The sequence below is a fragment of the Pongo abelii genome, chromosome 10 (assembly GCF_028885655.2).
Source record: "Pongo abelii isolate AG06213 chromosome 10, NHGRI_mPonAbe1-v2.0_pri, whole genome shotgun sequence".
Taxonomy (NCBI): Eukaryota; Metazoa; Chordata; class Mammalia; order Primates; family Hominidae; genus Pongo; species Pongo abelii.
The window spans coordinates 55752145-55779484 of NC_071995.2; the positions used below are offsets into that span (position 1 = coordinate 55752145).

The following is a 27340-nucleotide window of genomic DNA, read 5'->3' on the forward strand; positions in this document are numbered from 1 at the left end:
CCCTGTGTGGCATCTGCAGCTGGCCTCCCGGTGGGTGCAACATCCCACTCAGCCCGGGGGTGCAGCTGCTTCATGATGGAAGGGGTTGCAAGAAGAAAGGCGGTGCTTGCTATGGGCCCAATGAACACTTAAGGGCCAGTGAAGGTCAGTGGCAGCTCACATTCCTGGATAGGTTTTTTAAACCCACTTTTATTAATTAATTGTAAGTAATACAAATATTCCAAAAATATAAACAGACACTTAATGGCGTCCTGCATTTCAAGTTTTTGAATACAACAAATTTATCAAACCATGAATCTGTAAGCAAGGTAGTCAGAATCCCATAGCCCAGTCACAGTGGGAAGCAGATCCCCTACCCTCCAAATGGCATCTTGAAGGGGTAAAGCGGCACAAAATGGAACATGATAAGCAAAAAAGCTCATGAGGCCCAAAGAGGAGGGTCCGCTCCAGGGGCAGGCCCTACAACGTTAAAAGAATGGGGCAGCTGGCCCGACCTCTGTCCTCCTCTTCCCTGGCTGAATGTAGATATTTACCAGCATTTAGAAAAAAGGATAAAAAGACAGAACTAAACCCCTGTTTAGGAAAAAGGGACCGAGGGACAGCAGTGGTTAAGTAATCCACTGAGGACCTCAAGGGGAAAATGGACTTACCTTTCTCATATACTTGGCCTGGCTAGGACACTGGGTGCCAGACAGCCTTCTGAGGGGATTTTCTTTCTAAATGAGGCCTCAGGAACAGGCAGGGGCAGCAGAATACAATAGCATCCATTTCCCAGGGAAAGACTGCCTTTACATTTCCCATGCTTTTAGCACAAAGCAGCATCTGGGCCACTGTTACCAGAGGTGAATTTATACATTTACAAAATGCTTAAAATCTTTGGGAAGCAGGAGGAAGCTAAACAGAAGGTCCCATGTTAACTGAAGGCAAATTCACTCAACCTCTCTAGTAAGGGACCCATGGGCCTACAGAGTGTCCCCTCTACAATGTGCAGAGTGGAAACCCTTACCTGACCCTTTTCCAAACTGGTCCTGTGTCCAAAGCTCCCCCTATGAGAGGGACACGAACATCAGGCTTTTGATTTAGAAGCCCAATCAGAGAGACACAGTGTGTCCCTGAAGAGGCACCTTAAAAGAACTGAACCTGGCAGGTAGGCAGATTCCTGGCATGGCTTGAATTGGTGCTGACCAGGCATGGTGGCCTATTGCCTCCCAAAGACAAGTCTCAAGTGGGAGGGGCTGATGGTGGGAAGCCCTAGAAGAGTCTGGGATGAAGCGGCCTCCTCCCTGTCTTGCCCTCCAAAATTGAATCTGGCCTGATTCCTCTGAGGAGCAAATTTTACAATCATCCCTCACCCTAACACACGGTGAAACTGGAAACCTGACAGCAAATAATGACTAGGCTGGCTCTGGTCCACATGAACAGACACTGGCTAGGTTTGGCTGAGTAGCTTCTCTGGGGCAAGTGGGAATGGCATTGCTGTGGGGGAGTTGCAGGTGGACAGGCAGGGTTCTGATGGGAGTGAGGCCTAAAAAGCAGGGGCTTCATGCAGATGCAGCAGGGACACTCCCACCAAGCCATCCTGGGCTTTGGTCATGGGTCCCACGCCAAGCACTTGGACAAGCCTGTTAGGAAAGGGGGTGGCACATGCTCTTCCGCCATCTGGAAAAACATGGAGATCCAAGGGAGGGCGGAAAGGGTCCTTGCAACTCAGTCAGCTTAGAGCCTCTTATTGCTTATTTAGTCAGAAAAGCCTGGCTGGGCCCAGACGGCAAAACATTTGGCCAAGGGCTAACCCTTAGGGTGGGGCTTGGAAGAGAGGCCCCTCCTGCAATATTAGGATAGCAGCCTAGGTCAGGCCTTGGGTCCGAAGCCACAGCTGGCTCTAAGAGTCTGAGCTCCTGCTTTCCTTCAAGAGACGGTACATTTCTGGCTAGCACATGGGGATCCTTCTCCCTTTAGGTATACCGGGACCCCACAGGCACCGGGGAGTGATGCTGGCAGAAATGGCCACACGAGTTCTGGGGACTCTGTTCCACTTTATGATTCCAAAGAGAAAGACAAGGCCTTATAACCTTGGGACAAGGAGGGAAGGCGGCACCACAACTCTAGAGAAGAATGCCAGCCAGCCACCTCTGAGAGCACCAAGCTGCTGCTCTACCGCCTGCTTTTCTCAAAACTTGTTAGCTCCTGAGGCTGGATCTAGGGTGTGGCAATGGCAGGGACGATGGGGAAGAGTCCTGAGTGGGTGGTGTCCCTGCACCTAAAGCAATTCACAAATGCTTTGTGATACCTGCCTCCAGGGAACACAGAGATGGGAATAGGAGCGCCCTCCCACCCCAGGAGGAGGGAGGGAGGGAGGAGAGAACCCCACCCACCCCAGGGAGGCCACGATTAAGGCAGTGATGCTGAGGTGGGGCTCCTTTTTGGGAGGCCCCTTGTGCTCCCAATCACAGCAGCACTTCCTCTTGCTTTCCACCCCGGGAAAACTTCCATTTCGTGATGACTTTAATTTTAAAGCATTCACTATTGAGAACCTTTGAAAGCAGGAGACACCCAGAGTGCAGGTCTGAGGGGCTCACTCACTCCGGTTACCAGAGGCAGAAAGCATGCGCATTAGGCTGGCAAATGGCAAGAACACTCATTCCCCCTCAGCCCAGGAAGAGCAAGAGTTCTGAGGCCCTTGAGAGGAAAAGCAACAGCCAGGAAGGATGAAGGCTGGAACAGACAGAGCTCGGTACAGGACAGGCCCTGGGGGAAGACACAACAGGAAAGAGCCCTGCCCAAGAAATGGGAGGGGCTGGGGCAGCTTAGTTCTTCCCAGCCTTTGGAACAGAAGTCCTTGCACCAGCACCAGCAGAGAATCCCTGAAGAGCAGACTTATGGAAATGATCCCGAGCTCAGCTGATCCACAAGCCACGGGGACACACGTCCACGCTTTGAGGATTTGTCTTTTCCCTGTAACCCCAGCACCGCCGACATTCATCACAGGCCCAGGACTGTAACTTTGTCAGAAACAAACCAGGCCCAACACTCTGTGTTTAGAAAGAGAATTTTAAAACACAGTCAAAAGAACGGAAATCAGTTATCTGTCCTCTTCCCGGGCAGGGAGAAAACCTCCTTCCCCACAGGTTCGAGACTATGGCTAGGTGGTGAGGAAGGCAGGCTCAGCACCCCAGCCTTGGGGAGACATAGAAAGGGCCCATCCCAGGCACTCAGCGGGAGGCAAGCATAGCCTTTGGGCCACAAGACCTGATGGCCACTGGGTGCTGGTCTGGAAACAAGTCCTCATCTTCCCAGAAATGTGACCTTTTGTCTGCAGCAGCTGGCTGGAAAAGGATTTCAGAAAGGTGTGTGCCTGGAGTACCCAAAGGCATACCCTTCCTTTATCCTTGGCATAGGCCTTACAACACTGAGGAAAGGCCATGGTTTGGCAATGGAGTCTTCAATAGTCTTCATCCCTATACAACTCAGTGGCTCTTAGGGTGACAGGAGAGGAGACAAGACAAGCTAACTTGGGAAGAGTCTTGGTCTTTCAGCTTCTCCTCCACTGAAACACTATACGCTGGGGCCACAGTTCATGGCCACACACACACACAAACACACTCTCACAGTCAAACACACATCTCAACAAGTTGGCGGCAGGTAGCTCTGGGTATCGTTGGTCTGGCATTCGCCCACTCGGCATCTAAGCTGTCCTAAAGCTCTTTCCAATTACTTCTCACTGTTTCCGGGCCGTGTGGTGAGGCACTCCAGCTTCTACTCTGTCACGCTGATCATAAAGGCACAGTGTGGGAAAGTCCCCTACTGGGATGGCCATCGCTTGGAAGCAGGGCAGGCTAAGGGGCCCGCAGCTGCCCAAGGCTGGTGTAGACGTCCTCTGCTCCGCTCAGCTCCTCAAAGATTGGGATCAGGTTCAGCAACTCAGTGTCTGCCATGTCATCAAACCAGGACTGCACAGGCACCTGGTGGGGGGAAGATGTGGTGTCAATCTCCCGACTGCCGCTTCCCCCTCCCTCGTCCCGGAGCCCTAGAGGGTGGCTGGGTCTTCCTGGAGGGGTGTACTTCTCTGGTGGAGCCCACAGTTCCAGTCTGCTTCCTCTCCCAATCCCTACCGTGGAGACGCATCAGGAGCACTCACTGCATTCTCGGGGTGGAATATGTAAGAAGCAGGCGAGTTGTCCAGGATGAGGGTCTTCCTCAGGTCCCTCCCCAGGCGGCTGAGGTCCTTGACGTAGCAGCCCTGGTGGAACACGCAAGACTCACGGAATAGGCGGGCCCGGAACACCCCACACCGGTCCAGCAGGTCTGTCACAGGGTCGGCATACTAGGAGGAGAGAAGATGCCTTAGTTTGGATACAGTCGTGGTCCTCCTGTGTAACCCTAGGGACCAAAAGGAAGCTGCTGGACCACCCCTGTGGCCACCACACCCACTCCCGGTTCTTCCCTCTCACCCCTAGGTACCTTGGCCAGGCTGGCAGTGAAGAGAACACATTCAAAGAGTTCCCCCATGCGTCTCAGGAACTCATCCACATAAGGCCTCTTGAGCACATACACCTGAGGAAGAGCAGAGCAGCCTGTTGGAGGCATCCCTGTGATGAAGGTTTGCAGTACTGGGTACCTTCACCAGTTACACAGAGAGCAGCAAGGAGCTCTCAACTCCTGCAGCCCAGCCTCCTGGGCTACCTGGCTGGAAGCCTGCGGCCCCCTGAGACCCCAGAGACCCGGAGAACTGGCTGCACCCCCTCACTGGGTTTCCAATGGATCAGTGGTCCCAACCTCAACCTGGCTCAGGAAGAAGCGCATACACCATGTCCCAGGAGCCATCTCTGTTTCCGGCGGTGGACCATCAGCTGCCTCCAGAAACAAGTAATCAAGAATAGGCCTCACAGATGGAAACAGCCTATCCTGGATTACTTGAATCCAGCCACAGCCTCTATGGGAGCTTTCTGTGCTTGGCTCCAACAGGACAGTCTGTCCAGGTCACGATTAGGTAATGAATTGCACCAGGGAGAAGTGACTTTTTCCCCTCAATGACCACAGACTAGACAGACACCCTGCCGAGTCTTGCTCTGCACCCGATCTTGTGCTTGCTTCTGCCAGCCACCCCTAACACCTTTGTCCACCTTTACGATCTTACACATTTTGGCAAGTCCTTTGGCTACCTGACCCCACATCGGTCTGCATTCTATTGCTTCCATGACTCTAGCCTACACAGCTGCTACTAGAACCATTTCCAAAAAGATCCTTTTTCTTTTCTTTATTTACTTATTTTTTTAGAGATGGGGTCTTGCTATGTGAGGCCAGGCTGGTTGTGAACTTGTGGGCTCAAGCATTCCTCCTGCCTTGGCCTGCGAGAGTGCTGGAATGACAGGTGTAAGCCACGGCACCTGACTCCCAAAGCTCCTTTACCCGCATTACTCCCGAGCTCAAAGAGAGTCGGCCTGCTGTGACTTTCCCTCCTAGAGTAGGCCTGAACTGGCCACCAACTCACCAGACCCCTCGGAGCTCTGCAGGAACCCTCTGTTCTAGGCAGCCACAACTTAGCTTCTGTTAGCCTGCCATTCCTTCGACCTCGAACAAGCCTCTTCTTCATCCCAGCTTTCATCAAGTCTGGCATCCTTTCACCCACCTTGGGCAGGTAGTGCTCCCTCATTTAAATCTCATCCTTTTAAAAATTATTCATACCCTTCCTTGTTAGCCAGGAGTTGACAGTGTGTATCTGTTTGAAAATATGCCTTCATCTTTTCTACAAGGGTTTAGCACATCCCTATACCCTCAGCTAGACTGTCAAAGGGCTGCTGGACCAAGCCTAGTCCTGACCGGGGCCTGGCGCTGGGCATGGCAGGCCTTCTGGGCAAGCAAGCTGAGTAAATGGTCTTTCACTAGCAGTGTCACATGATCCTTAACCTGGGACTGCCTGGGCTGCAGGCTGGAGCCTGGTCCGTTTAGATTTGAGTGCTCTTTACATTGACAGACACACACTGAGCACTTCCTCAGGCAGAATCCAATGGAGGGCCCCAGGGAAGGCAGTCAGAGAAGGCTTCATAGAGGAGGAGATGTCTGGGCTGGGAAGGAAGAAAGTCACTAGCTATTCACAGTGGGGGTGGCGGGGGGAGCATGGGCAAGAGGGCATTCCAGGCAGAGAAAATGGTTACTACTGATTTCCCTGCCTGTTACAGGCAAAGAGATACCTGGTTAAGGTATCTTAACAGGTATAGATACCTTTCTTAAGGAACAGAGAAATGTAATAAATCATGTAACAGTGCTGGCCACGTGAGGGGATGGTGGTTAACAAACGATAGCTATTATTATTATTAAATAAAATGTAAACTATTCTTTTAAACAGCTTGGTTGCAAAGAGAAAAGAAGGGAGACAGCTGGGTGGGATATGGGGCTGAAACTCTTTTTTTAAGATGACGAAGCCTTGAGTGTGAAAGATACCAATAAAAAGGGGAGGCTGGAGTTATAGAAAAGGGATCAACTGACAGAACCCAAGCCCTGAGACGGGTGGAGGACCCCAGTACAGGTGAGGCAGAAGGCAGACCCCCCACCCTCTGGGCTGGGTGTGGTCTGGCTGGCAGCTTACCTGGTGAGTGGTCCCCTCAATCTCTATAGGCACTATGAAGTCAGCATTGTTGATTGGCTGGAAGGCAGAAAAGTTAATGCTGTCAGCATGGTGGCAAAGAAACATGAGGCCCCCACCATACCCCTAGGTGGGTGGGGAGAAACAGGTCTTAGAGACTCTTGGAAGTGCCTCTGGCCACCTCATTAAGGGGTTCTCACTTTAGTTCAAGATGTGATATCCCATTCTGGTTTTCCCTACTCCTTAGCACCCCCACTCTGACAAATTCTACCTGGGCTGAGAGTTTTGGGGCCTGAGTTTCCTGAGGAGACAATTTAGGCCTGCCCTGTACAGAGTCCTCGTGGCTGGCTTTCTGTGCTATGTGGCTTGGGGGCAGATGCAGCCTGTTGGGAGTGACTGGAGATAGCAGCCCTGGTGGAACACACAGGGTTCCTACTCAACATTCTTCAGTGGGGCCTCTAGATACCCGTGACACCAGGGTGGCCAAAATGCCAGAGGCCTGGCCTTTTCCCTTGTAATCACTCTTCTTTCCTCACCTTTAGGCTGCCTTACACATCTGTTGTCAGATTCACAAGAAGGCCCAAGATAAAGGTAGGAAGGGTTCCAGACGTTGAGTTACCTTAAAGGAGCTATGCACAAGGGTTTCATCGAGGTCAATGACTACACAGATCCTTCCTTGATCTTCCTCTGTCACCTCTGGGAGCAGGCAGGTCCCTGGGATCTAAAACCAAGCCAGGTTGCTGAGATCTGCCTACCAAGAAAGCCCAATTGTACCCCTTGGCATAACTATGGGAAGAGCTGGGCTGTTTGTGGAGACACAATCACCAACCCAGGATAGGCACCACTTAAAGGCCAGGAAGAAAGGAGGTGGAGTTGTTTCCTTGGTTTCAGCCTCCCAATGGGACTATTAAGTGATCTGGACATTGGAGGTGGTGGCCAGGGCAGGTGTGGGATGGACAGCAGCTGTGGGAAGAGGGCATGGAGCACCAGCTGTCCCCTAAAATCTAACGCCTTGCACATAGCAGGCCCTCAACAAGTATGGGGAACAAACGGCTTCCCAGGTCAGGGAGGTGGCTGGCCAGGCACCAAGGACTATGCACATCACCCTGCCCATGGAGCTGGCAGGGATCACAGGGTCCTGGCTTCTGAGTACTTACCAGGCCACAGTCACGTACCTGGTAGAACTGGTACTGGAGACACTGGAGCAGATCCGACTGAGGAAGAGAAGGAGGTGCTCAGTGCCATCTCACCGCCTTTCCCACCCCATCCAAACCCACTGCTTCTGTCTTAAGCCTGGAGGGCAACTTTCTCCCCCAGACCCAGCCACCTGGAAGCTTCCCATGTCAAAAGTGACTTTTCCTAGGAGTGGGCCAGGAAAAGGGAAAGGCTAGAGCTTCCTTTCCACATTCGGCCTGATGAAGGATGGAGAAGACAAGTGTCCCTGTTCTCGGTTGCCACTGCCTCTCAATTGGACAAAGTGAGGAATAGGGAACTCAAGTAACTGATTCAGGGACACAGAGTCAGAGGCAGAACCAAAGTCTGAATTCCTCACAGTGGCAAACTCTCGCTAAGTCCTTAAACTCAGGCTTCTCCTTGAGAACATGTTGTTTTCCATGCCCTCCTTAGGAGTTACGTGGGGGAACAAGCCCTATAAAACATCAAGTAAGCCACACTGTGGGTACCCAAAATGTGAGGGGAGGGAGTGCAGAGAGATCAGCAAGCCCCCCACCCCAATTTTTGCTAATACAAATGTTATGACCGCTGGGTGCAGTGGCTCACACCTGTAATCCCAGCACTTTGGGAGGCCGAGGCGGGCGGATCACCTGAGGTCAGGAGTTCGAGACCAGCCTGATCAACATGGAGAAACTCCGTCTCTACTAAAAATACAAAATTAGCCGGGCATGGTGGCATATGCCTGTAATCCCAGCTACTTGGGAGACTGAGGCAGGAGAATCGCTTGAACCCGGGAGGCGGAGGTTGCAGTGAGCCGAGATCGCACCATTGCACTCTAGCCTGAGCAACAAGAGCGAAACTCCATCTCAAAAAAAAAAAAAAAAAAGTTATGGTTTTAAGAGTTCTTAATGAAAACTTTGAAGAAAAATTAAAATCCTAGCACTTAGATAAACAATGTGGCATTCAGTGTACTGCCTTCAAATCTGTGTCAGCAGACTTTTTCCAGAATGCTATATAATTACACACTCTGCCTTTTTACTTAATGTTGCAACTCAATACTTCTCCATGTTATTGAGAACTCTGTAAAAGCTAATCACTCAGTAATACTGTCATGTTGTATTTTATTTAACCATTTCCCCTACTGCAAAATGCAGTGATTTTTCACTGATGTATGTCTTCAGCCTGGTCTTGAGAAAAAGGAAGGACAACCAGACCTCAGTGTTTCAGAGAAGTACCACTGGCTTTTGGGGCAGAATAATTTTTGTTGGTTGGGGCTGGCCCCACCTGTGAAATACTAGACATATAAAAAATACCCACAAAATCCCAAATGCCTTGCATGAGTACAGGAGAGAATTGCTGACAGGAGTTATTAACAGCATGGTAGAGTTTCAATTCCTTGGCTCCCTGTAAGTCAGGTAACTTGGAAGTTAGCTTTGCATAGTTGAGAACAACAACACAGGCTTTAGAGCCAGAGAAATCTAAGTTCAAATCCTGACACTACTATTTATTAACCATGAACTCTTCAGGTGCTACATAAACCCTCTACATAAATCCATATCTGCAAAGTGTGAATCCTGTGATCTCCTTACAGGGCTGCTGGCTGGATCACATGAGACAATATATGCAAAGCACCTTGCCTAGTTCCTGGAACCTGGAAGGATCAGGATCACAGGGGCCCTCAGAAACCACAGTGGCATTTGAATGGCCCACACTGCAAAGGGGAAGGAACAGAAAGGAAATGAACTACTTATAGAAGGATGGAGGAAGGGCCCCCTCTCAGCCAGAAATCTTTGCAACCTCAGGCAAAGCTTCCTTGTCCGGTTGCCATCGTCTGCAGGGATCTCCCACTAACAGTCCCTTCATTGCTGGCATCTTACCACCCCAACCCACCTACCTTAGCAATGGTGTTTGCTTCCTCCTTATACGCGGCGAGCTCAGTGGAGGAACTTGACTGGCCAACATGCTGGGCGCGAAAACAGCAGAAAAGGGCCTTGAAGATGTTACGTCCACGAGGCTTCTTAGGAGAGGACTTGGAGACCAGACCTAGGGTGGAGAGAATGACAGAGGCTTTAGCTCTAGGGACATCAGTTTCTGTCCACAGATACTACTGTGCCCATAGCTCTTCTAGTTTGTAAGCTCTACTAGGGCACACAGTATACGGCTGGTGAACAACCACATACAGTTAATAGTCAAACATACATGTTTATTCCAGCCTTTTCTCTTTAAAGCAGGAATGTCAGGAATCCCCATTCTCTGGCTTGGGAGACCTGAGCTACAGAGCACTTGTTTTTCATTCCATGGGGGAAGATGGCGCCAGGCATAGAATCAAGGTGTTCTGCTGCTCCAGCTGCAGCACACTCAAAATTAATTCACGAAACCAAAAATCCTCCCTAACATCAATTCCCAGGAAGACCATCGGTTCCAGACAACGGAGAAACCTGGTCCCCTTTGAGTTAGTGGAGCTGTAGTTCTGTTCAGCATCAGCTTCCCTAGATACTGGGTTAGTGGAGGCAGAACTGAGCCCAATTTGCCTAAAAACTTCAGGCTAGAGGCCGGGCGCGGTGGCTCACGCCTGTAATTCCAACACTTTGGGAGGCCGAGGCGGGTGGATCACGAGGTCAGGAGATTGAGACCATCCTGGCTAACACGGTGAAACCCCGTCTCTACTAAAAATACAAAAAATTAGCTAGCTGAGGTGGCGGGCACCTGTAGTCCCAGCTACTTGGGAGGCTGAGGCAGGAGAATGGCGTGAACCCAGGAGGCGGAGCTTGCAGTGAGCCAAGATTGCTCCACTGCACTCTGGCCTGGACAACAGAGTGAGACTCCGTCTCAAAAAACAAACAAACAAACAACAACAACAAAAAAAACCACTTCAGGCTAGAAACAAGACACTAGGAACTCCAGAGCAGCCCCAGCCCCAAAGAAGAAACTACACTTTTTGTTCACAGCTTTGTCTCCCTCCTCCACTCCAGCAGCTCTCTTTAAGGCCCCCTCCCCTCAAGGATGGGGAGCCTAATTGGTAAAACACAGATACCACGGATTAGCCCCTTAGAACACACATTCGCAGCCTTAGGTTCCAGGCTGATAGCCTTGCTTCTGGACTGCAGCTGCTCAGTCCTACCTTGATAATTTGGGCGGTGGAAACAAAGTCATTTTATTTTTATTGATTTTATTTATTTATTTTTTTGAGATGGAGTTTTGCTCTTGTTGCCCAGGCTGGAGTGCAATGGTGCGATCTCGGCTCACCACAACCTCCACCTCCTGGGTTCAAGTGATTCTCCTGCCTCAGCCTCCTGAGTAGCTGGGGTTACAGCCATGCGCCACCACGCCCGGCTAATTTTGTACTTTCAGTAGAGATGGGGTTTCTCCACGTTGGTCAGGATGGTCTTGAACTCCTGACCTCAGGTGATCCGCCCGCCTCGGCCTCCCAAAGTGCTGGGATTACAGGCATGAGCCACCGCACCTGGCCACAAAATCATTTTAATAGGAGACTTGGCAAGACATCCCCAGAAAGGACAAGCAGATCCAAAAAATAAAAAATAAAAAAATTATGAGCATTACAGGATCAACTAGAAATGGACTTAAGAATATCTTTTGTGCCACGAGTGGTGGCTCACGCCTGTAATCCCAGCACTTTGGGAGGCCGAGGCAGGTGGATCACTTGAGGTCAGGAGTTTGAAACCAGCCTGGCCCACATGGTGAAACTCTGTCTCTACTAAAAATACAAAACAGCCGTGCATGTGGCACGCGCTTGTAATCCCAGCTACTCGGGAGGCTGAGGCAGGAGAACTGCTTGAACCCGGGAGGTGGAGGTCGCAGTGAGCCGAGATCATGCCACTGCACTCCAGCCTGGCCGACACAGCAAGACTCGTCTCAAAAAAAAAAAAGATTATTTTTTGCAAGTTCCTTTTGCTATAGATGAACTTTTCTGATGACTGTTGAGCAAGAGTGGAAAGATACAATTGGCACTGTGGCCAGGAGGTGGCGCTGCACAATCACTCACAGAATGGTCCTTGGTCCCAGGTCTCTTCTCCAGAGGGTCTTGAGTTTCCCAGAGCCTGAGCAGGACATGGGCCTAATGATTAAACCCAAGCCATTCCAGTTTAAAGCACAAGGCAAACTACTGTTCAGGAAAATGGATGCCAGAAATGCCTCTATCTTTGTGGGGAAAAGAAACGAAAGCAGAATGTACCACGAAGGACAAACTGCCCTGTGTTGTTCCTTGGGACAGAGATGAAGGGAAGAGGAAGACAATGTGGTAGGGGCTACCCAGGAGCAACACACCCAGAAAATGTACCAAAGTGGACCTTGCAGAAGTGGGTAATGGGAGAGCCATTTAACATCCAGTTACTGGGCTGCCAGTACCCCCTGGAGAGGAGCAGGGAAAGATCAAACTATTCCCCAGGACCAAGGGTGAGAAAATGGCCTTTACACAGCAGTTGGACAAGTACAGTCAGCATCACTTCTAGGATAAGGGACTCAGCTGTGCCTCAACAGAAAGGCAGAGGACTTCCTGCAGGTGCAGGCTCAGCCTCCCCAGTTGGCCGGTCCAGAGCTTCCGCGCGCGCGCTCTCTCTCTCCTCCCTGGGTTAGGCCAGATTCCTTAACATTGGTATGGCCATTGGAAACCTTTTAGAAAATGACTGGGCCTTTCCAGCAATTAGCCTGAAAGCCTGGACATCACTTTCAAGCTCCTGGCTCTGGAAGAGGAACCAAAATTTCCAGGGACAGGGATTTTGTCATGAAGTTGTGTGGGGGACATCCCCCAGAGCCCTTTTATCAAGGAGAAAAAATTCAGTAGAGCCCAGCACTCAAAGAGACCAGGATAAGCTGAGCACTGGCTCATATAGGAGGACTGCTCAAGCTCAGAAGTTCACGACCAGCCTGGGCAACATAGCAAGACCTCATCTCAAATTTAAAAAGAAAAGACAGGGCGGTCGTGGTGGCTCACACCTGTAATCCCAGCACCTTGGAAGGCCGAGGTGGGCGGATCGCCTGAGGTCAGGAGTTCGAGACCAGCATGGCCAACATGGTGAAACACCGTCTCTACTAAAAATATAAAAAGTAGCCGGGCGTAGTGGCACACACCTGTAGTCCCAGCTACTTGGGATGCTGAGGCAGAAGAATCACTTGAATCCGGGAGTCAGAGGTTGCAGTGAGCTGAGATCGGGCCACTGCACTCTAGCCTGGGCAACAGAGCGAGACTCCGGCTCAAAAAAAAAAAGAAAAGAAAAAGAAAAAAAGAAAAGAAAAGACAGCAAGACAGAGGTTCCTTGGACTTTCCCTATTTCTGTGCTGAAATTGGAGGGAAAGGACAGCTTCCCCACCTGCCTGTATGGCTCACATTAAATTCTAAGCTCAGGGACTCGGCAGACACAAAGCTCCAAGACCAAAGCTGAACCATCGCTTTCCCTTTGGTTTATGGTTTCTTCATGTAGAACCACAATCAGAGGCTTAACCCGGGCACAGAGCCTTTTTTAAAAGGCCACACAGCCTGGGCTTTTCCTGAAGAGAGGCCGTCAGGAATGCACTCAGCATCTTAGTGACAGACGCTGTGAAGGCTGAGTAATCCTGAGAGGTTGGGGGGGTGAAAGGGGCAGCTGGCTGGGGGCATGGAAAGGCCTGGCTTGCGCCTGCTGCAGGGAGCCCAACAGGCAGAAGTGCCTCAGTCCTAGACGGGGAGGGAGCTTGGACTCTGCAGGGGATGAGGGTCTTCTCAAAAACACAATGTGGCCGGCAGCCCCTGGGCCTCTGAGACCACAAATGCCTTGACCTTGGGGGCAGGAGCTTGAAGCAGAGTACCTCAGACCCACAACAGCAAGGTCAATACCTCAGGCATCCCTCATTCCCCACTCCCTTGATGGGGCCCTGCTTCCCTCCATCCTTTTCAAACAGGCTGGCTGTCCTCCTTTCCTTTCCAAATACTACTCCAGAGAATTCATCAGAATGCATCAGCCTCTCCCAGCATGGCTGCCTCCCTGCAAGGCCTACAATGGCCCCAACCCAGTGCATTCACCAGCCTCCGTGACCCTCTGCGTACCAGGTGCCCAGTAACTTTGCCTGGCTGAGTGAATGGTTCCAGGGGCCTCCAGGGCCTGTCACATCTACAGAGCTAGGACCTGGGGAAGCTTCCACTAGTTTGCAACAGCCCAGAAGAGTTAGATAGAGAAGCCTCCTTTATGTGAGGAGAGGAAGGTGAGCACTGAGGGAGCTGGGCCCCTGAGGCAAGCCAGTGAGTCTTTCTAGGCCACCGCCATGTTTACTGAGCATCAAGGATGTGCCAGGTCTGCGTTAGACACTTGACATCATTACCTCATTTAATCCTTACTATTAACACTTTGTTAGGCACTAGTTCCCCACTTTGCAGAAGGGAAACTAAAGCACAGAGAGGTTAAGTAACCTGGCTTACGGTCATGCAGGTAGTATGACAGCAGAGCCAGCATTCGAACTCAGATCTGCCTGAACCCAGAGCCTGGGCTCTTAACTATTACCCCGTATAGGGTCTCATACACATTTACTCATGCAACAAATGGGAGGTATAGGGGCACTCTCAAGGTCTCTTCTGGAAAACTTTTTTTTTTTCCTCTAAGACAAGAGTCTCATTCTGTTGCCCAAGCTGAAGTGCAGTGGTACAATCATGGGTCACTGCAGCCTTGATGTCCCAGGCTCAAGCAATCCTCCTACCTCAGCCTCCCAAGTAACTAGGACTACAGTCTTCTTGGGAACTTTTGCTCTCTGCCTCTCTAGGATGAGCTGGTAAAGGACCACTCTGGGGTCTAGCCCCTACCCCTTGCCCCAGGTTTTCTTGGGCAGGATGTCAAAGTTGGAAGGGGTAAAACAGCACAAGGCTCTGGGATTGCACTCCAGGGAATCCACCCCCACCCCTGCCTGCACCTGCTCTGACCAGTAGATACCTCTAGGGGATCAAGATGACAATGGGGCAGAGGAGGAAGGAGGGGTTGGAGCCAAGAGCTTTGGTCCAAGACCTGCATTGTTCCTTGGGTTTAAGGGTGAGGGAACCACAGAGTTCAGAGAGGGATCTGAAACTTGTGTCAAACAGCCTTTCACATGGCTCCTTTCAGCCAGCACTCAGCATTGTCCTTGACAGCCAGATGCAGGCCATCCCCTATCCATCTGTGTGTGATGGGGAGGGGCACAGCCTGCCTTTCCAGGAGAGGAACACTGGGCACAAGAGGATATACAGGCCCACAGGGATTTCCTTCTTTAAAGACAAAACAAAACAAAACAAAAAAAAACAGAGGCCGGGCATGGTGGCTCATGCCTGTAATCCCAGCACTTTGGGAGGCCGAGGCGGGCGGATCACCTGAGGTTGGGAGTTTGAAACCAGCCTGACCAACATGGAGGAAACCCTGTCTCAGCCAGAAGTGGTGGCTCACGCCTGTAATTCCAGCACTTTGGGAGGCCGAGGCGGGCGGATCACCTGAGATTGGGAGTTCGAGACCACCCTGACCAACATGGAGAAACCCCGTCTCTACTAAAAATACAAAATTAGCCAGGTATGGTGGCACATGCCTATAATCCCAGCTACTCAGGAGGCTGAGGCAGGAGAATCGCTTGAACCCAGGAGGCAGAGGTTACGGTGAGCTAGAGATCATGCCATTGCACTCCAGCCTGGGCAACAAAAGCAAAACTCCGTCTCAAAAAAAAAGAAAGAAAAAGAAAGAAACCCTGTCTCTACTAAAAATACAAATACAAAATTAGCCAGGCATGGTGGCGTATGCCTGTAATCCCTGCTACTTGGGAGGCTGAGGCAGGAGAATTGCTTGAACCCAGAAGGCAGAGGCTGCGGTAAGCCAAGATCACGCCATTGCACTCCAGCCTGGGCAACAAGAGCGAAAATCCGTCTCAAAAAAAAAAAAAAAAAAAAAGGGACGGGGTCTCACTATGTTGCCCAGGCTGGCCTTGAACTCCTGGGCTCAAGCAATCCTCCTGCCTCATCCTCCCAAAGTGCTAGGATTACAGGCGTGAGCCACCATGCCTGGCCCCCATAGAAAATTCATTGCACATGGTTTCCCCAACCAGGGAGGGCAAGACTCCAGCGGATGCCATGTAGCCCCACTATGAGCTGCTCTCCCTCCTTCATTCCCTGCTGCCCTCTGTGGACACCCAACCCTCCTCTCCTGCCCAGATGCAGATGTGCTTCTGCTTTCCCTGCCCCAAACATTTGGTTTGGGGCTAGATGTCTGAGAGGACTAGCACAGACCCAATGAGGGAAGCAGCTTAAGAAGAAAGTGAGCTGGTGGCTGAAGACAGGCAAGCCAGGCCAGCCATCCAGCTCACTGCTGTGAGGCTTCCTACTGAGGTGGGGTGTGAGGAGAAGACGGGATGTGTGGAGTATGCCCCCACTGAGGATCGTCAGGGCTGGGGTCCAGGCTCTGCCAGTTACTGACTCAGCCACACAGCCTTTTGGAGCCTTAGTTTCCTCATCCATAAATTGGGATAACAGCAAGCTCTCACTCAGGACTGAAAGGATAAACGAAGTTAGAGAGTAAGGCACTGTGCTAACTCTAAAGCTAAATGCTGTGCTTGTTTTAATTAATTATCCAAGGGGAGATGACCACTAAATGGCAACATCATGGGCCTCATTCCAGGAGGCCAGCAACAGACCAGGAGCCCTCCCACCATCATCACGTGGATGAAGCCCAAGAAGATGAGGGGAAGGTGCCTGAGAACTCTGATCATGAGCAGGTTTCAGAAAGTCAAAACAGCCCCTATACCTTCTCCCCAGTCCACAACAAAATTTGTTTTCCAGCTCACAAACTCCCTGACTGGGTATTCTGTGAAAAACAAAAGCAAGTAAGACTGTTTCACTTGAGACAAAAATCGCCGTCTCCCCTGGTATTCATCCCCACTACTCTCAAGAAGTACGAGGTGAGGACACTATTTGCCCCTATGCATGGGCTGGGGTAGGTGGCTCAAGCCTGTAATTCCAGCACTTTGGGAAGCTGGGCCGGTTGAATCACTGCAGCCTAGGAGTTCAAGACCAGCCTGAGCAACATGGCAAAATCCTGTTCTACCAAAAAAATTAGCCAGGTGCACCTGTAGTCCCAGCTTGGCAGGCTGAAGTGGGAGAATCACCGGAGCCCAGGAGTTCGAGGCTGTGGTGAGCCGTGATTGCACCACTGCACTCCAGCCTGGGTGACAGAGTGAGATTTTGTCTAAAAAAAAAAAAAAAAAAAAAAAGTGTGCATGTACAAACACGTGAACATGTGCACACATACACACAAATGAAGACCAGAGTGACCAGGGCAACACTGTTTTTAATCTTCTCCTGAAGGTCAGGTCCAGATACCACTTTTGTCAACAACACAGCTTTGTGTCCCAGCAAAGGAACTCCTCACACATCTGCTTGGGATTCGGCAGAAGGTAACCTCTGAGGCAATCAGATTTTAACAAGCCCATTCATGTAGAAAGTTGCTTTCTTTTTTGGTTCATCCCCAGAAGTACTTCCTTCCCCACCACCTCCCATCCCCCACAGCAAAGGACTTAGCCTTAGCCTGGCTATCACTATAAAATGGCCCCTCTGAGGGGCCTCCTTCCTCCCAGCTATTGGAGGAAGGAGAGTATTTGGAGCATTTCCGGCCTTTCTTGGACGGCTGCCTGAACCCTGCAGCCAAGACACATTTGACTGGGACTCCCCCATGGAGAGAAGTCCTCCCAGGTCCTCCGCAAGGGGCATCTGTTCCTTGGCTATGGACATGCCCTAAAGTGCCAGGTGGACGGAAGAGCTCCTGGGACCAGCAGGTGAGTCGGCAGGGAACAAAAGAGGGTGAGATGCCTAGACAGCCCCCACACACAAAAGACTGCAAACAATGGGGAGGGTGTACTGCTTTCATGCCCGGCCACTGACACTGTTCTCTACAGCTAACAAGCAAGGCAGGGCTGGACCCAGCTTAGCACCGGCTCCTGAAGTTCCAAAAAGTAGCTGTGAATCTAACTGCATGGGCATTTTTTGAAAAAAGCAGTTTTACACTTTGGGGGGGCAAAGGCAGTGGGGATCACTTAAGGTTAGAAGTTTGAGACCAGCATGACCAATATGGTGAAACCCCATCTTTACTAAAAATGCAAAAATTAGCAGGGTGTGGTAGTAAGCTCCTGTAATCCCAGCTACTCCGGAGGTTGAGGCACGAGAATCACTTGAACCCAAGAGGCGGAGGTTGCAGTGAGCCGAGATCACACCATTGCACTCCAGCCTGGGGGACAGAGTGAAACTCTGTCTCAAAAAATAATAATAATAATAAATAAATAAATAAAATTTAAAAAATTAAAAAGCAGTTTTAGCCATGCTGTTTGGCCCATACCAGCATGTTGTCTGCTGGTGCCCTCTCTGCACCAGCAACTGGGGCAGCTCTACCTAAGCCAGTGTCTCCATTAGTTCCCTTTCCCTGGGCAGGAGAGCTCCCTACATAGCTGTCTCTTCTTTCAGACCTGAGTCCTTAATGCCACCTGTGGGGCGAGGGTCACAAGTCACACACTTTCTTGTCTCTGCCCCTTCAGCAATCTGTTCTCTGACCTCAGCTAGAGAGGTAAGAGGACTCAGTTTTGGGAGCAGGGGATTTCTGGCAAGTTCTAAAGCATGCTGATTTCAGAATCAGCCTCTAAAGGAGGTATTGCCAAAACACCCTCCTGGGCAGCTCCAGTGTACTTTAAAAACGTGCTGGGTTGGGGTGGGCCTCCAGAAGTAGTAGATCCTGGACCAGAGACAGAGGAGGCATTTCCTCATAGACAAGTCAGCTGCAGGCTCAGCCCTGCAAGCCCCACTCCAGAGGGCTCTTGGGGGATGTCAGGAAGTGATCTAATAGCCCACAGGGCAGCAGGGACAAGCCTGAGATACCATCCAAGAAAACTCAAAGGACTGGATCCTGCCCCTGCCTCAGCAGGAGACCCTGCCCTATGTAGCACCAGCCAGAGCAAAGTTATCATTGTGAGGTACTGGAAACCACACTTGCCCACCTGGAGTTACCCCCTCCTTCCCCCTAAGGAGGTGTAGAACAAGCCCCTGCGGGAGGGGCTACACACAGACATCCTCTCAGTGAGTGTTTCAAGTTCCTGCCTTGGTGCTGTGCCCTTGACTCCTGGAATGCTTAGATATAGTTGAAGCCTAGGAAGAATCCACTGCTTCTTTCCCTTCCAGGTATGTAGGCCTGCTTCAGGTTGATACAAACATGAGCTGGAGAAAGCAGTGAGGACACAGGACAAAGCAAGGGTATCTGTTCTGACCAGGGAAAAATACAGTGGTGACACAAGGCACCCAGACTTGAGTTCGAATCTAGGCTCTGCCATGTGGAAGGTATGCAGCCATGGGCCTCAGTTTCTTCATCTGCAAAATGGGAAGACTACCTATTTCTCAGTGTCAGAATTGCAGGGAGCTCAGGGAGTGTCCTGGTCCTAACAAAAGCTTTGTAAGTGTCAACTGCTACTCAGTAAGTGCAAAGTACTTTCATACTCTTACCTCAGTCTCCATCTCAAAATGTTCACATTAAAGGGACCATAAAGATTTCTTCTAACTCATTTCAGAGGTAGTAACAGGGCCAAACCGGAAATGATGTTTTCTGGGACTCCACAAAAAAGCACTCCACAAAAACCAATCAGTCGCACACACACATACACACTCATTGAGGCTGGCCAACCAGTTCCTCCTTCATGTGGCTGGCCTCTGCAGAAGGAATGGAAGGAGTCTGCCAGGGAGGCACCCATCTCCAGGGACATTCTCCTGCTCCCCCCAAACCCCTCAGCTTCACCTAGGACCAGCCAAGCCATATAGGTGAGTCCACTTGAGAAAGCACTGATCTAGAAGTCAGGAAACCCAGCTCTTGCTCCAGTTCAACTTTTCAACAGTTCCGTGGCCTTGCTAGGGCAAAATTCTCTGGGGTTCAGTTTCCTCGTAAGCCAATCTGGAAAGGTTTCCCCTGCATGGTCCCTTAAAAGGTGGCTTCACCTGAAGCATGCACCTGAAGCATGAACTCAAAGGCACTCTAAAAAGTGAAATGTTAGGCCAGGCGCGGTGGCTCAAGCCTGTAATCCCAGCACTTTGGGAGGCCGAGGCGAGCGGATCACGAGGTCAGGAGATGGAGACCATCCTGGCTAACACAGTGAAACCGCCTCTCTACTAAAAATACCAAAAATTAGCCGGGCGTGGTGGCGGGCGCCTGTAGTCCCAGCTACTCAGGAGGCTGAGGCAGGAGAATGGCATGGACCCAGGAAGCGGAGCTTGCAGTGAGCTGAGATCGAGATCGCACCACTGCACTCCAGCCTGGGCGACACAGCGAGACTCCCTCTCCAAAAAAAAAAAAAAAAAAAAAGTGAAATGCCAGACAATGCAAATGTCTGGCTGACACTAGCCATGTACCCTGGGGCAAAGTCCTTCCCTCTCCCTGTGAAAGTTTTCCTTATCTGTAAAGTGAGGTTAATTCCTCTTATTGGAAAGGAAAAGTTGTCAGGAGAACTAAGTGAGATACGAGATATAAAATGCTAGGAATAGTACCTTGCCTATGGCAAGTACTCTATAAATATTGGCTGTAACCATTACTGGGTAAACAAGATGGATCATTACTCTGTCCATTTACTCTGAAAACTTTAGGACTCCCCTTGAAGAGCCACAGATCTTTAACATACAGTAAAACTGGACCACAAAGAGGAATTTGCCTGCTCGGGGCAAAACAGGCAGTTGGGGCCACTGCTGTGCCTACCTGGCTCTTCTCCAGGGGCACCTGTCAGAGCCACAAGGAGCATTTGGAACACATGCATGCCTGACCCACCTGCCCATGCGCTGATTCAGTAGATCCCAGGTTGGGGGTCTGTATTTTTAGCAAGTATCACAGGAGACTCTTATGTGTGTCCCTGGCTGAGTGCCAATATCTAAAGGTTGCCAGGGTCTCTGACTAACCCAGGGCTAGAAAGCAATTCAGCCAAAGTCCCCTTGGCCCCTCTCCCCACCATACCTGACTGGCTCAGTGTTTCTGCAAGCCTTGGAGGACTCATGCCTAGGATCCGGTTTTCTTCTCTAGGGACGTGAGTTCTATGTGACGTGAGTCAGAAAACCTGGGTCTGCTGTCTCTACCTGCAGGCCCCTGTTCCTGTGAAAGAGGGGTCCTAGCTCTATTCTGCTGCGGGAACAGAAAAGCTGGGATCTATTATCCAGGAAGCCTTCCGCAGGCAATTTGAGCCTTCCCATGAATCTGCTTGGCTCTCACTGGGATTGGGGCCATATTTGTTCCCTGGGAACAGTGCAGGTGGGAAAGTGCAAATTCAAGAGGATGGAAAAAGCTGTGGCAAGAAATAAAAGAAGGTATAGAATAAAAAGAGAGTAAGAGCAAAGTCTGATTTGGGGGGATGGGGTGGGGGAAGGACTAGAGCACCTAGGAGGGAAATGGAAATGTCAGATCCACTCAGAGATCAGATTCAAGGCTAACTCCTAGAATAGCTAACATAAAACAGGACATACACACTTTTGCCTAGAGGGAGGCTGTGGCGCTCACTGGAGTACCCTGTGATAACAGATCCTGGTGCAGGCATACTCAGGCCTGAAGGGCTGGGCATTTTGCCAGACAAAGAAACTCCATTCTATTTGGTCTCTGGTCCAGAGATGCTTCCAGTTTTAAGAAGTCAACTTATCCACTTTAATTTCTAGTAGTTTCTTTGTAAGATTTGCATGTTAATGTGCTCATCTGCATCCCAGTTCAGAACTACTCCTCCATTTCAGAAGAGTGAGGGAAATATGTCAGGGCCACACCCAATCCCACGTCCCCAAGACAAGTGAGTTAATTCCATGCTTCCCAGAGCTGGCCAGACTAAGACAAGATGAAAAGCAGATCAGTGCTGCTTTTGTACTTTCTTAATGTTGTACCCCAAAACCACAGCAGCAAACAAATAGCTTAAGAACATCTATTTCTCTTCAAACCCCATTTTCTTTTCCCCCCGCTTATTAAAATTACCTAAAAGAAACCTCAATCTCTCTGAATTCATTAACTCTCAAAGCAAACAGTGAGAGAATGTAGCATACAATTGTCTTGAATATTCGTTATATCCATATTTAAGAACCTCTAAGGAAGTTCAGACTTTAGAGACTCACAGGGGGCACATGCCTGGCCTTCTCCTACCCCCAGATGCCCAGGCACCGGACAGAATGGCCAAAGTCCCAAAGCCCAGGCAGATAACAAATCACATCCCAAGTCACATGACACAAAGAAGCGGTCTGTGCAGCAAGGCTGTTTGTAAGCCTCAGAGGTTGGTCCTTCCAGAAGGCCCAAGCCCCCACAGTCAGTGTCCCCTCTGACCCCCGGCCACCTGTCTTGAAAAATAAAACCCACAAGACTACGTGCTGTTTACACTGTGTCCTTGGGGGAATGGAGGAGGGCGAACAGAGTAGTCTCACTATGTAAAAAAGGAGGACATTAATATTTATCAAGCACCTACTAAGTACCAGGTATAACAGAAGGGTAGATATCATTATTACTATTTTATAGATAAGTTACTCAGAATACTAAAGTGATTTATCAAGTCTCATTGCAAATAGGAAAAGAAGGTATTTGAACCCAGGCCTGAAGCAATTTTGCTCCAGAAACAATGCTTTGAAGTAACAACGAAAACTTTAACCACCATCCACGACCCTGGTCCCCACTTTATCCAATCTAAGAACCAAACTTACCAAGATGGGAATAAAAGACAATACCCCAAATTACCCGAAAGCTAGCAGAAAAAAAAAAAAAATTGGAGGAGGAATTGGAAGGGAAGCTATGTATTGATATGTACACACATACACACAATCCCATATATATTTACATATTGTCTTTCTTTCCCATGCTTATTTACAAACACTTTAATTCTCCACAGTTAGGTTGGGAGCATCAATTCACGTTGGCTAGAAATGTGACCTCTTTAGTATTTACCATTTTAACAAAATCCATGATAAGGGATTTGGAAGGTCCCATGGAGAGGATGAAATGACACCTCTCTGCTACCCAGTTTCTTTAAGACCTCTATGATTGAGGAGAGAGGACAAAGGAACACCCCCACCTCTGCCATCCTCCGAGGGATTTTTCACAGCAATTCCAGTGCTGCTCAGTGGAAAGCTCTGCAAGTCAACTGCAAACCCCCAGCCCCAGATGTTAGGCACTTACAAACTTTGTTGCTGATTTATCAGCACTCCTCTGCGATTTTGGGAGCAGGAGCAAACACAAGCTTAAGTCACCAGGCAGGTTCCAACCCTTACCCGAAGATGGGGGAAAAACTCCAAAGGAGATGCAGGAGGGAGCCTCAGCAGTCACTGTGAGAGCACAAAGAGGCCAAGACCCAGGGTAGGCAAAGGAAGGTGAGAGGCACCAGCAGGGCAAGAGGAGGAGCCAGCTATAAACATGCAGGCTTCCCGCCCCACGCATAGCAAGCTATGGTAGGAAGCTCCAGCAAGATTCATGTCTAAGCTTTTCAAGTTAAAGTCTTGACTACACCTACAGTGAAGGGTGTCTGAACAACTTCTCGAGAGAATAAGGCAGAATTTCTCCCTTATGCGGATAACAAAAGAGCTAGCCATCCTGAAAACTTGCCACATCGTAATTTTCAAGGATGGTCAGTCTCTCAGAAGAATCCTTGCAGTTAGCTATCAGAACCTGTCTAGTTCAGCATGTGAGAAGGTAATCCCAGGCATCATCGAGAGGAAGGGGCATCAGGATTCATGGACAACAAAAAAATCTCTGATTCCTCCAAAAGGCGTGTGGGTCACTGAGAGCTCCGGAAGAGGCTGCCTCCACCAGGTCTCATTTCACGTTGGGAGGTTACAGCGTGGGTCTTGTTTCCTTGGCTTTTCCCCATCTAATCCCAAAGCCAAGGTCACAACCTCTTAGCAATGGGGTGACAATCTCATACAGAGCTGCAATAAACAGCCATTCTTGCCAAGCTGATATTAACATTTCTTTTTTCTTTTTGATGTTACACACAATCCTGTCCTTGCTGTACCAGAAAGCCATTTCACCCATCTGTCTGGGAAGATGATCCAATTTTGGTGCTTTTATCATCAATGCTTTCAGCAACTTTGTTCTACTTCCCCTACTGTAATTACTTTTGAATCATCAACACACCCAGACAGCCTTAAACCTCAGAGAACAGAATACTAAAAAAGAAAAAAAAAAAAACCCTGCAATGGCAACTAACTTCACTAAATAGCCACCCAAGCTAGGAGCAATTTGTTTCTTTCCAGAAATTTACTTATTAATAATAAGTACCTCACACTCCTTCTTCCCCTTTTTCCAAAGGCAGGCAAGGCATGGAGATGGGATATTGTGGAGAGGAGGGAGTGGGGAGAAGGAGGAACTCCAAAAGGAGCTAATTAAAACATCTGCTTCCTCAGTCCCCCAGCTTTTGTTTTTTGTTTTGTTTTGAAGACGTAGGTTTTGTTTGTAAATGATGTGGGACTCAGAAAGTTGGTTTAGTGGTTGCTGGGTGCCTAAGCAGCCCAGGAAGAAAGTATGTCTTCTCTGGAATGCAATCAAATTACATGGGGAGGGGCCGCGCGCGGTGGCTCACGCCTGTAATCCCAGCACTTTGGGAGGCCGAAGCGGGCTAATCACTTCAGGAGTCGAAATCAGCCTGGGCAACTGGCGAAACCCCTGTCTCTACTGAAAATACAAAAAAATTAGCCCCGCGTGATGGTGGGCGCCTGTAATCCCAGCTACTTGGGAGGCTGAGGCAGAAGAATTGCTTGAATTTGGGAGGCGGAGGTTGCAGTGAGCCGAGATTGCGCCACTGCACTCTAGCCTGGGCAACAGAGTAAGACTCCAGCTCAATTAAAATAAAAAATTACATGGGGAGGGAGAGACCCAGTGGCTGCTGGCTTAAACCACACACAGAAAAAAGGAGAAATATTAACTCCAAGAAAATCGAACACCAGCAACTTAACACTGTCAAGCCAGTTGCTTTGCTTTCTGCTGTTATCTATTCTGTAGCCTGCCATTCACCCTGGTGGATGAAACTTCCAGCTCTGATTTCTAAGACGCCCCGGCGCAGTCCAGCTTTCCCTTACTCCTCGCGTGGCCCCACGATGCCCAAGGCACACTGCCGAGTCCCTGCAAGAGAGGAAGACCTAGTCGGGAAGCACAGGGCTCCTCCCCCTACTCATCACCACTGCCCCCTCTTGAATCCCCCCACATCTAGGTTTCTTCCCCTCTGGCTAGCTCTTAGGGTCTTTTCCTGGGATAAGAAGGGAGTGGGAAGAGTCAGGAGTGAGCTATAAACACACGCAGGCTCCCTTCCTTTTTCAGCCGTCAGCACAGTTGAGCAGCCAGCAGAGGCGGTGAAGTTGCTGCCTGGGTCACAGCCTGGTTAGTGATGCAGCCAGGAGAGCAGAAATCATGGCAACACCGAGGTCAGGGAGGCCGGAGCCTTCTCGGGGGTTGGGATCTGGGTAGGCAAGGCTCATCCCTTCTCAGGGCAGGCTTATTTAAAGTCCGGCCAGTGATGCAAGAGGAACACACTGCCCCCCTCCCCCCACGCTTCCCCCCTCCCAGCTCCTCTCGTTCCACTGAGGGAATTTGGGAGAGGCTGACACCACCAACTCAGCGGCTTTGCCCCTAGGGAAGTTGTGGGAGCTCCTTGGAACGTGAACCCCAGGAATTAGTGACCTGCTGACTAATGTTGCCAAACAGGGAGACGTGGGGCGCACGAGACCCCGAAGCTGGCTGCCCACCAGGCTCTAGGCCTCAGTGTGTTCAATTGCAGCACCGGCCCCTCGCGCTCTGTGGAGGAGGGGACGGAGCGCTCCGGATTCGGCCCCAGGAGCCAGCTCCCGCCCCAGCCGCTGGGGCCAGGTGGCCCCCGGTCCGGGGGCTCTCCAGAGAAACGCCACACTCGTCCTTACACCCCGCGGAAATTCTGCCGCTATTTTGGACACATTCCTCAAGGCCAGAAGAAGAACGTGGCGGAGGAAGAAAGAGTTTCGAGTCCCCCACTGTGACCAAACTAAGAGGTTCCACCCTCGGGCTCCAGCTTTCTCCCGCCCCGGGAGAGGCCTCGGCCTCCGCCTCACCCCCGCGAGGGCGTGCGGGCCCCCTCGCGCCTCCACCTGACACTCTGGAAGGCGGGGGCCGCCAGCCGCTGCCCACAGAGAACTCGCACTTTTTCGCTGCGCGATTCAGAACCACGCCGGGTCTGATGCCATCCGGCGAATTATGTAACCAGGGACACCGCTCCCGGGCTAAACAAACGCGGCTCTGTGTGTGTAGCGGCGGCCCCGGGGGAGCGCACCGGGCAGGGAGGGGCTCTGGCCGGGCCTCCGGGTCGGGCTTGTTTGCTCAGCGAAACTGGCCAGAGGCAGCCGGGCGGGAGCCCGGCGCCGCCAAGGTCCCGGGGCCCGCGCTGGGCCGGGAACCCGCCACGTCTGGTGTGCCAGGGCCCGGGCCCCTCCCCCACCGCGACCGCCCCCGCCTCCAAGAGGTGAACTTGGTCCCAAGTCCCGCCGGACGCCGTCACCGCCAGCTAGCTGCCGGAACGACCTCGGGCTTGGGGGGGGGGCCTGCAAGTGCTGGACTCTAGTCCTGGCTCCGTTCCACCTGGGGGTCCCTCCGTCACCTTCCTAACCCCTCCCCGCGATCCCGGGGCAGCCGCGCGCGGCGGTGAAGGAAAGTGACGACCCCACCCCCAACTCCGGAAGGGGTGGATGCGGAGTGGCCCAGTGCTTCGAGAGCGATCCCTCCGTCTCTCAGCCCCGGGGGGAGGGGTTGCGGGACAGGGTGACAGCTGCGCCGAAGACGCCCTTTCCCCTCGGGCGCCGGGATCCCGGGCCCCGTGCAGCCCCCACGGAGGTCTGAGTGCCAGCCAGGATGCGGGGGCGGATGGACCGGAGGGGTCCGGTCGGGATAGCTGGCTCTAAGCCCAGGAGGTCAAGGGCCGAGACCTGGGTTCGGGGCTGTGCTAGCCCCCTCCGCGCCCGGGGGCGACGCAAAGTTTTGGGAAGTTGCTGCCCCTACCTTGCTTGGTGAGCACCAGGGCGTCTTCCCTCCGCGCCTGGGTGATGATGGAGCCGTGTTCCATCTAACAATCCCGCGGGCCCGGGCTGGCTGGGCGGGAGGACGGGCGGGCGCGCGGGCTGGGCTGGGCTGGGCTGGGGGGCCTGGGCGGGGGCCCGCTCCGGCTCCCGAGACTCCGACTTCCACAGCTGTTCACATCCCCCCTCTCGTTTCCTCCCCGGACCGGGAAGGGAGGCGGCCTGTACAAAGGGCGGGCGGCCCGGGCAGCGGCTCCCCCGGGTGCCCCCGGCCCCGATCCCCCAGCGGCAGCTCCGGGCTCCTCAGTTTGGGTCCAACATGGAGAATCCGGAGCGAAAACAAGAGGAGGAAATGGGACACGGGGCGGTTTCCAGGCTCCCCCCCTCCCCTCCGTACTCCAGATAAACAACCCGCGGCTGCAGCGCCCACCCCCGCGCGCCTCCCGGCTCTCGAGTCGGCCTCTTCACGGCCCCCTGGAGCTTCCCGCTCGGGGCTGCGTCCTAGGCCCCGGGACCCTCCATCTGTGCGCGGCCGGGTCTTGCGGACAGTCCGGAGCTTTGCTATTTTGTTACGGAAAAAGCGAATCCTC

General features: G+C 51.4%; 1 protein-coding gene across 2 annotated transcripts; it reads right to left on the reverse strand.

Annotated features, from left to right (window-relative positions):
• Nucleotides 1–169: 169 nt before the first annotated feature.
• On the reverse strand, nucleotides 170–27340 carry CTDSP2 (CTD small phosphatase 2). Of its 2 annotated transcripts, none has more exons than XM_024257326.3 (8): nucleotides 26734–27340; nucleotides 9651–9799; nucleotides 7759–7797; nucleotides 7203–7304; nucleotides 6587–6643; nucleotides 4462–4554; nucleotides 4139–4324; nucleotides 170–3962 (listed from the first exon to the last, which is right to left on the reverse strand). In XM_024257326.3, the coding sequence occupies exons 1-8, from the start codon at nucleotides 26795–26797 to the stop codon at nucleotides 3837–3839; spliced, it is 816 nt and encodes a 271-aa protein (XP_024113094.1). In that variant the 5' UTR covers nucleotides 26798–27340; the 3' UTR covers nucleotides 170–3836. The 2 variants fall into 2 exon arrangements, with proteins under 2 accessions (XP_024113094.1, XP_024113093.1); XM_024257325.3 differs by having other exon boundaries at nucleotides 7741–7797; nucleotides 26734–27294.

What these genes read in the sequence shown, in the direction of transcription:
- CTDSP2 (XM_024257325.3), bottom strand. Translation starts at nt 26,797, where the DNA reads ATGGAACACGGCTCCATCATCACCCAGGCGCGGAGGGAAGACGCCCTG. An exon ending in TTGTGCATAGCTCCTTTAAG is followed by an intron (nt 6,644 to 7,202) that starts GTAACTCAACGT and finishes TCTGCCTTCCAG; the next exon opens with CCAATCAACAATGCTGACTT. An exon ending in TCACTGCCAGCCTGGCCAAG is followed by an intron (nt 4,325 to 4,461) that starts GTACCTAGGGGT and finishes CTCTCCTCCTAG; the next exon opens with TATGCCGACCCTGTGACAGA.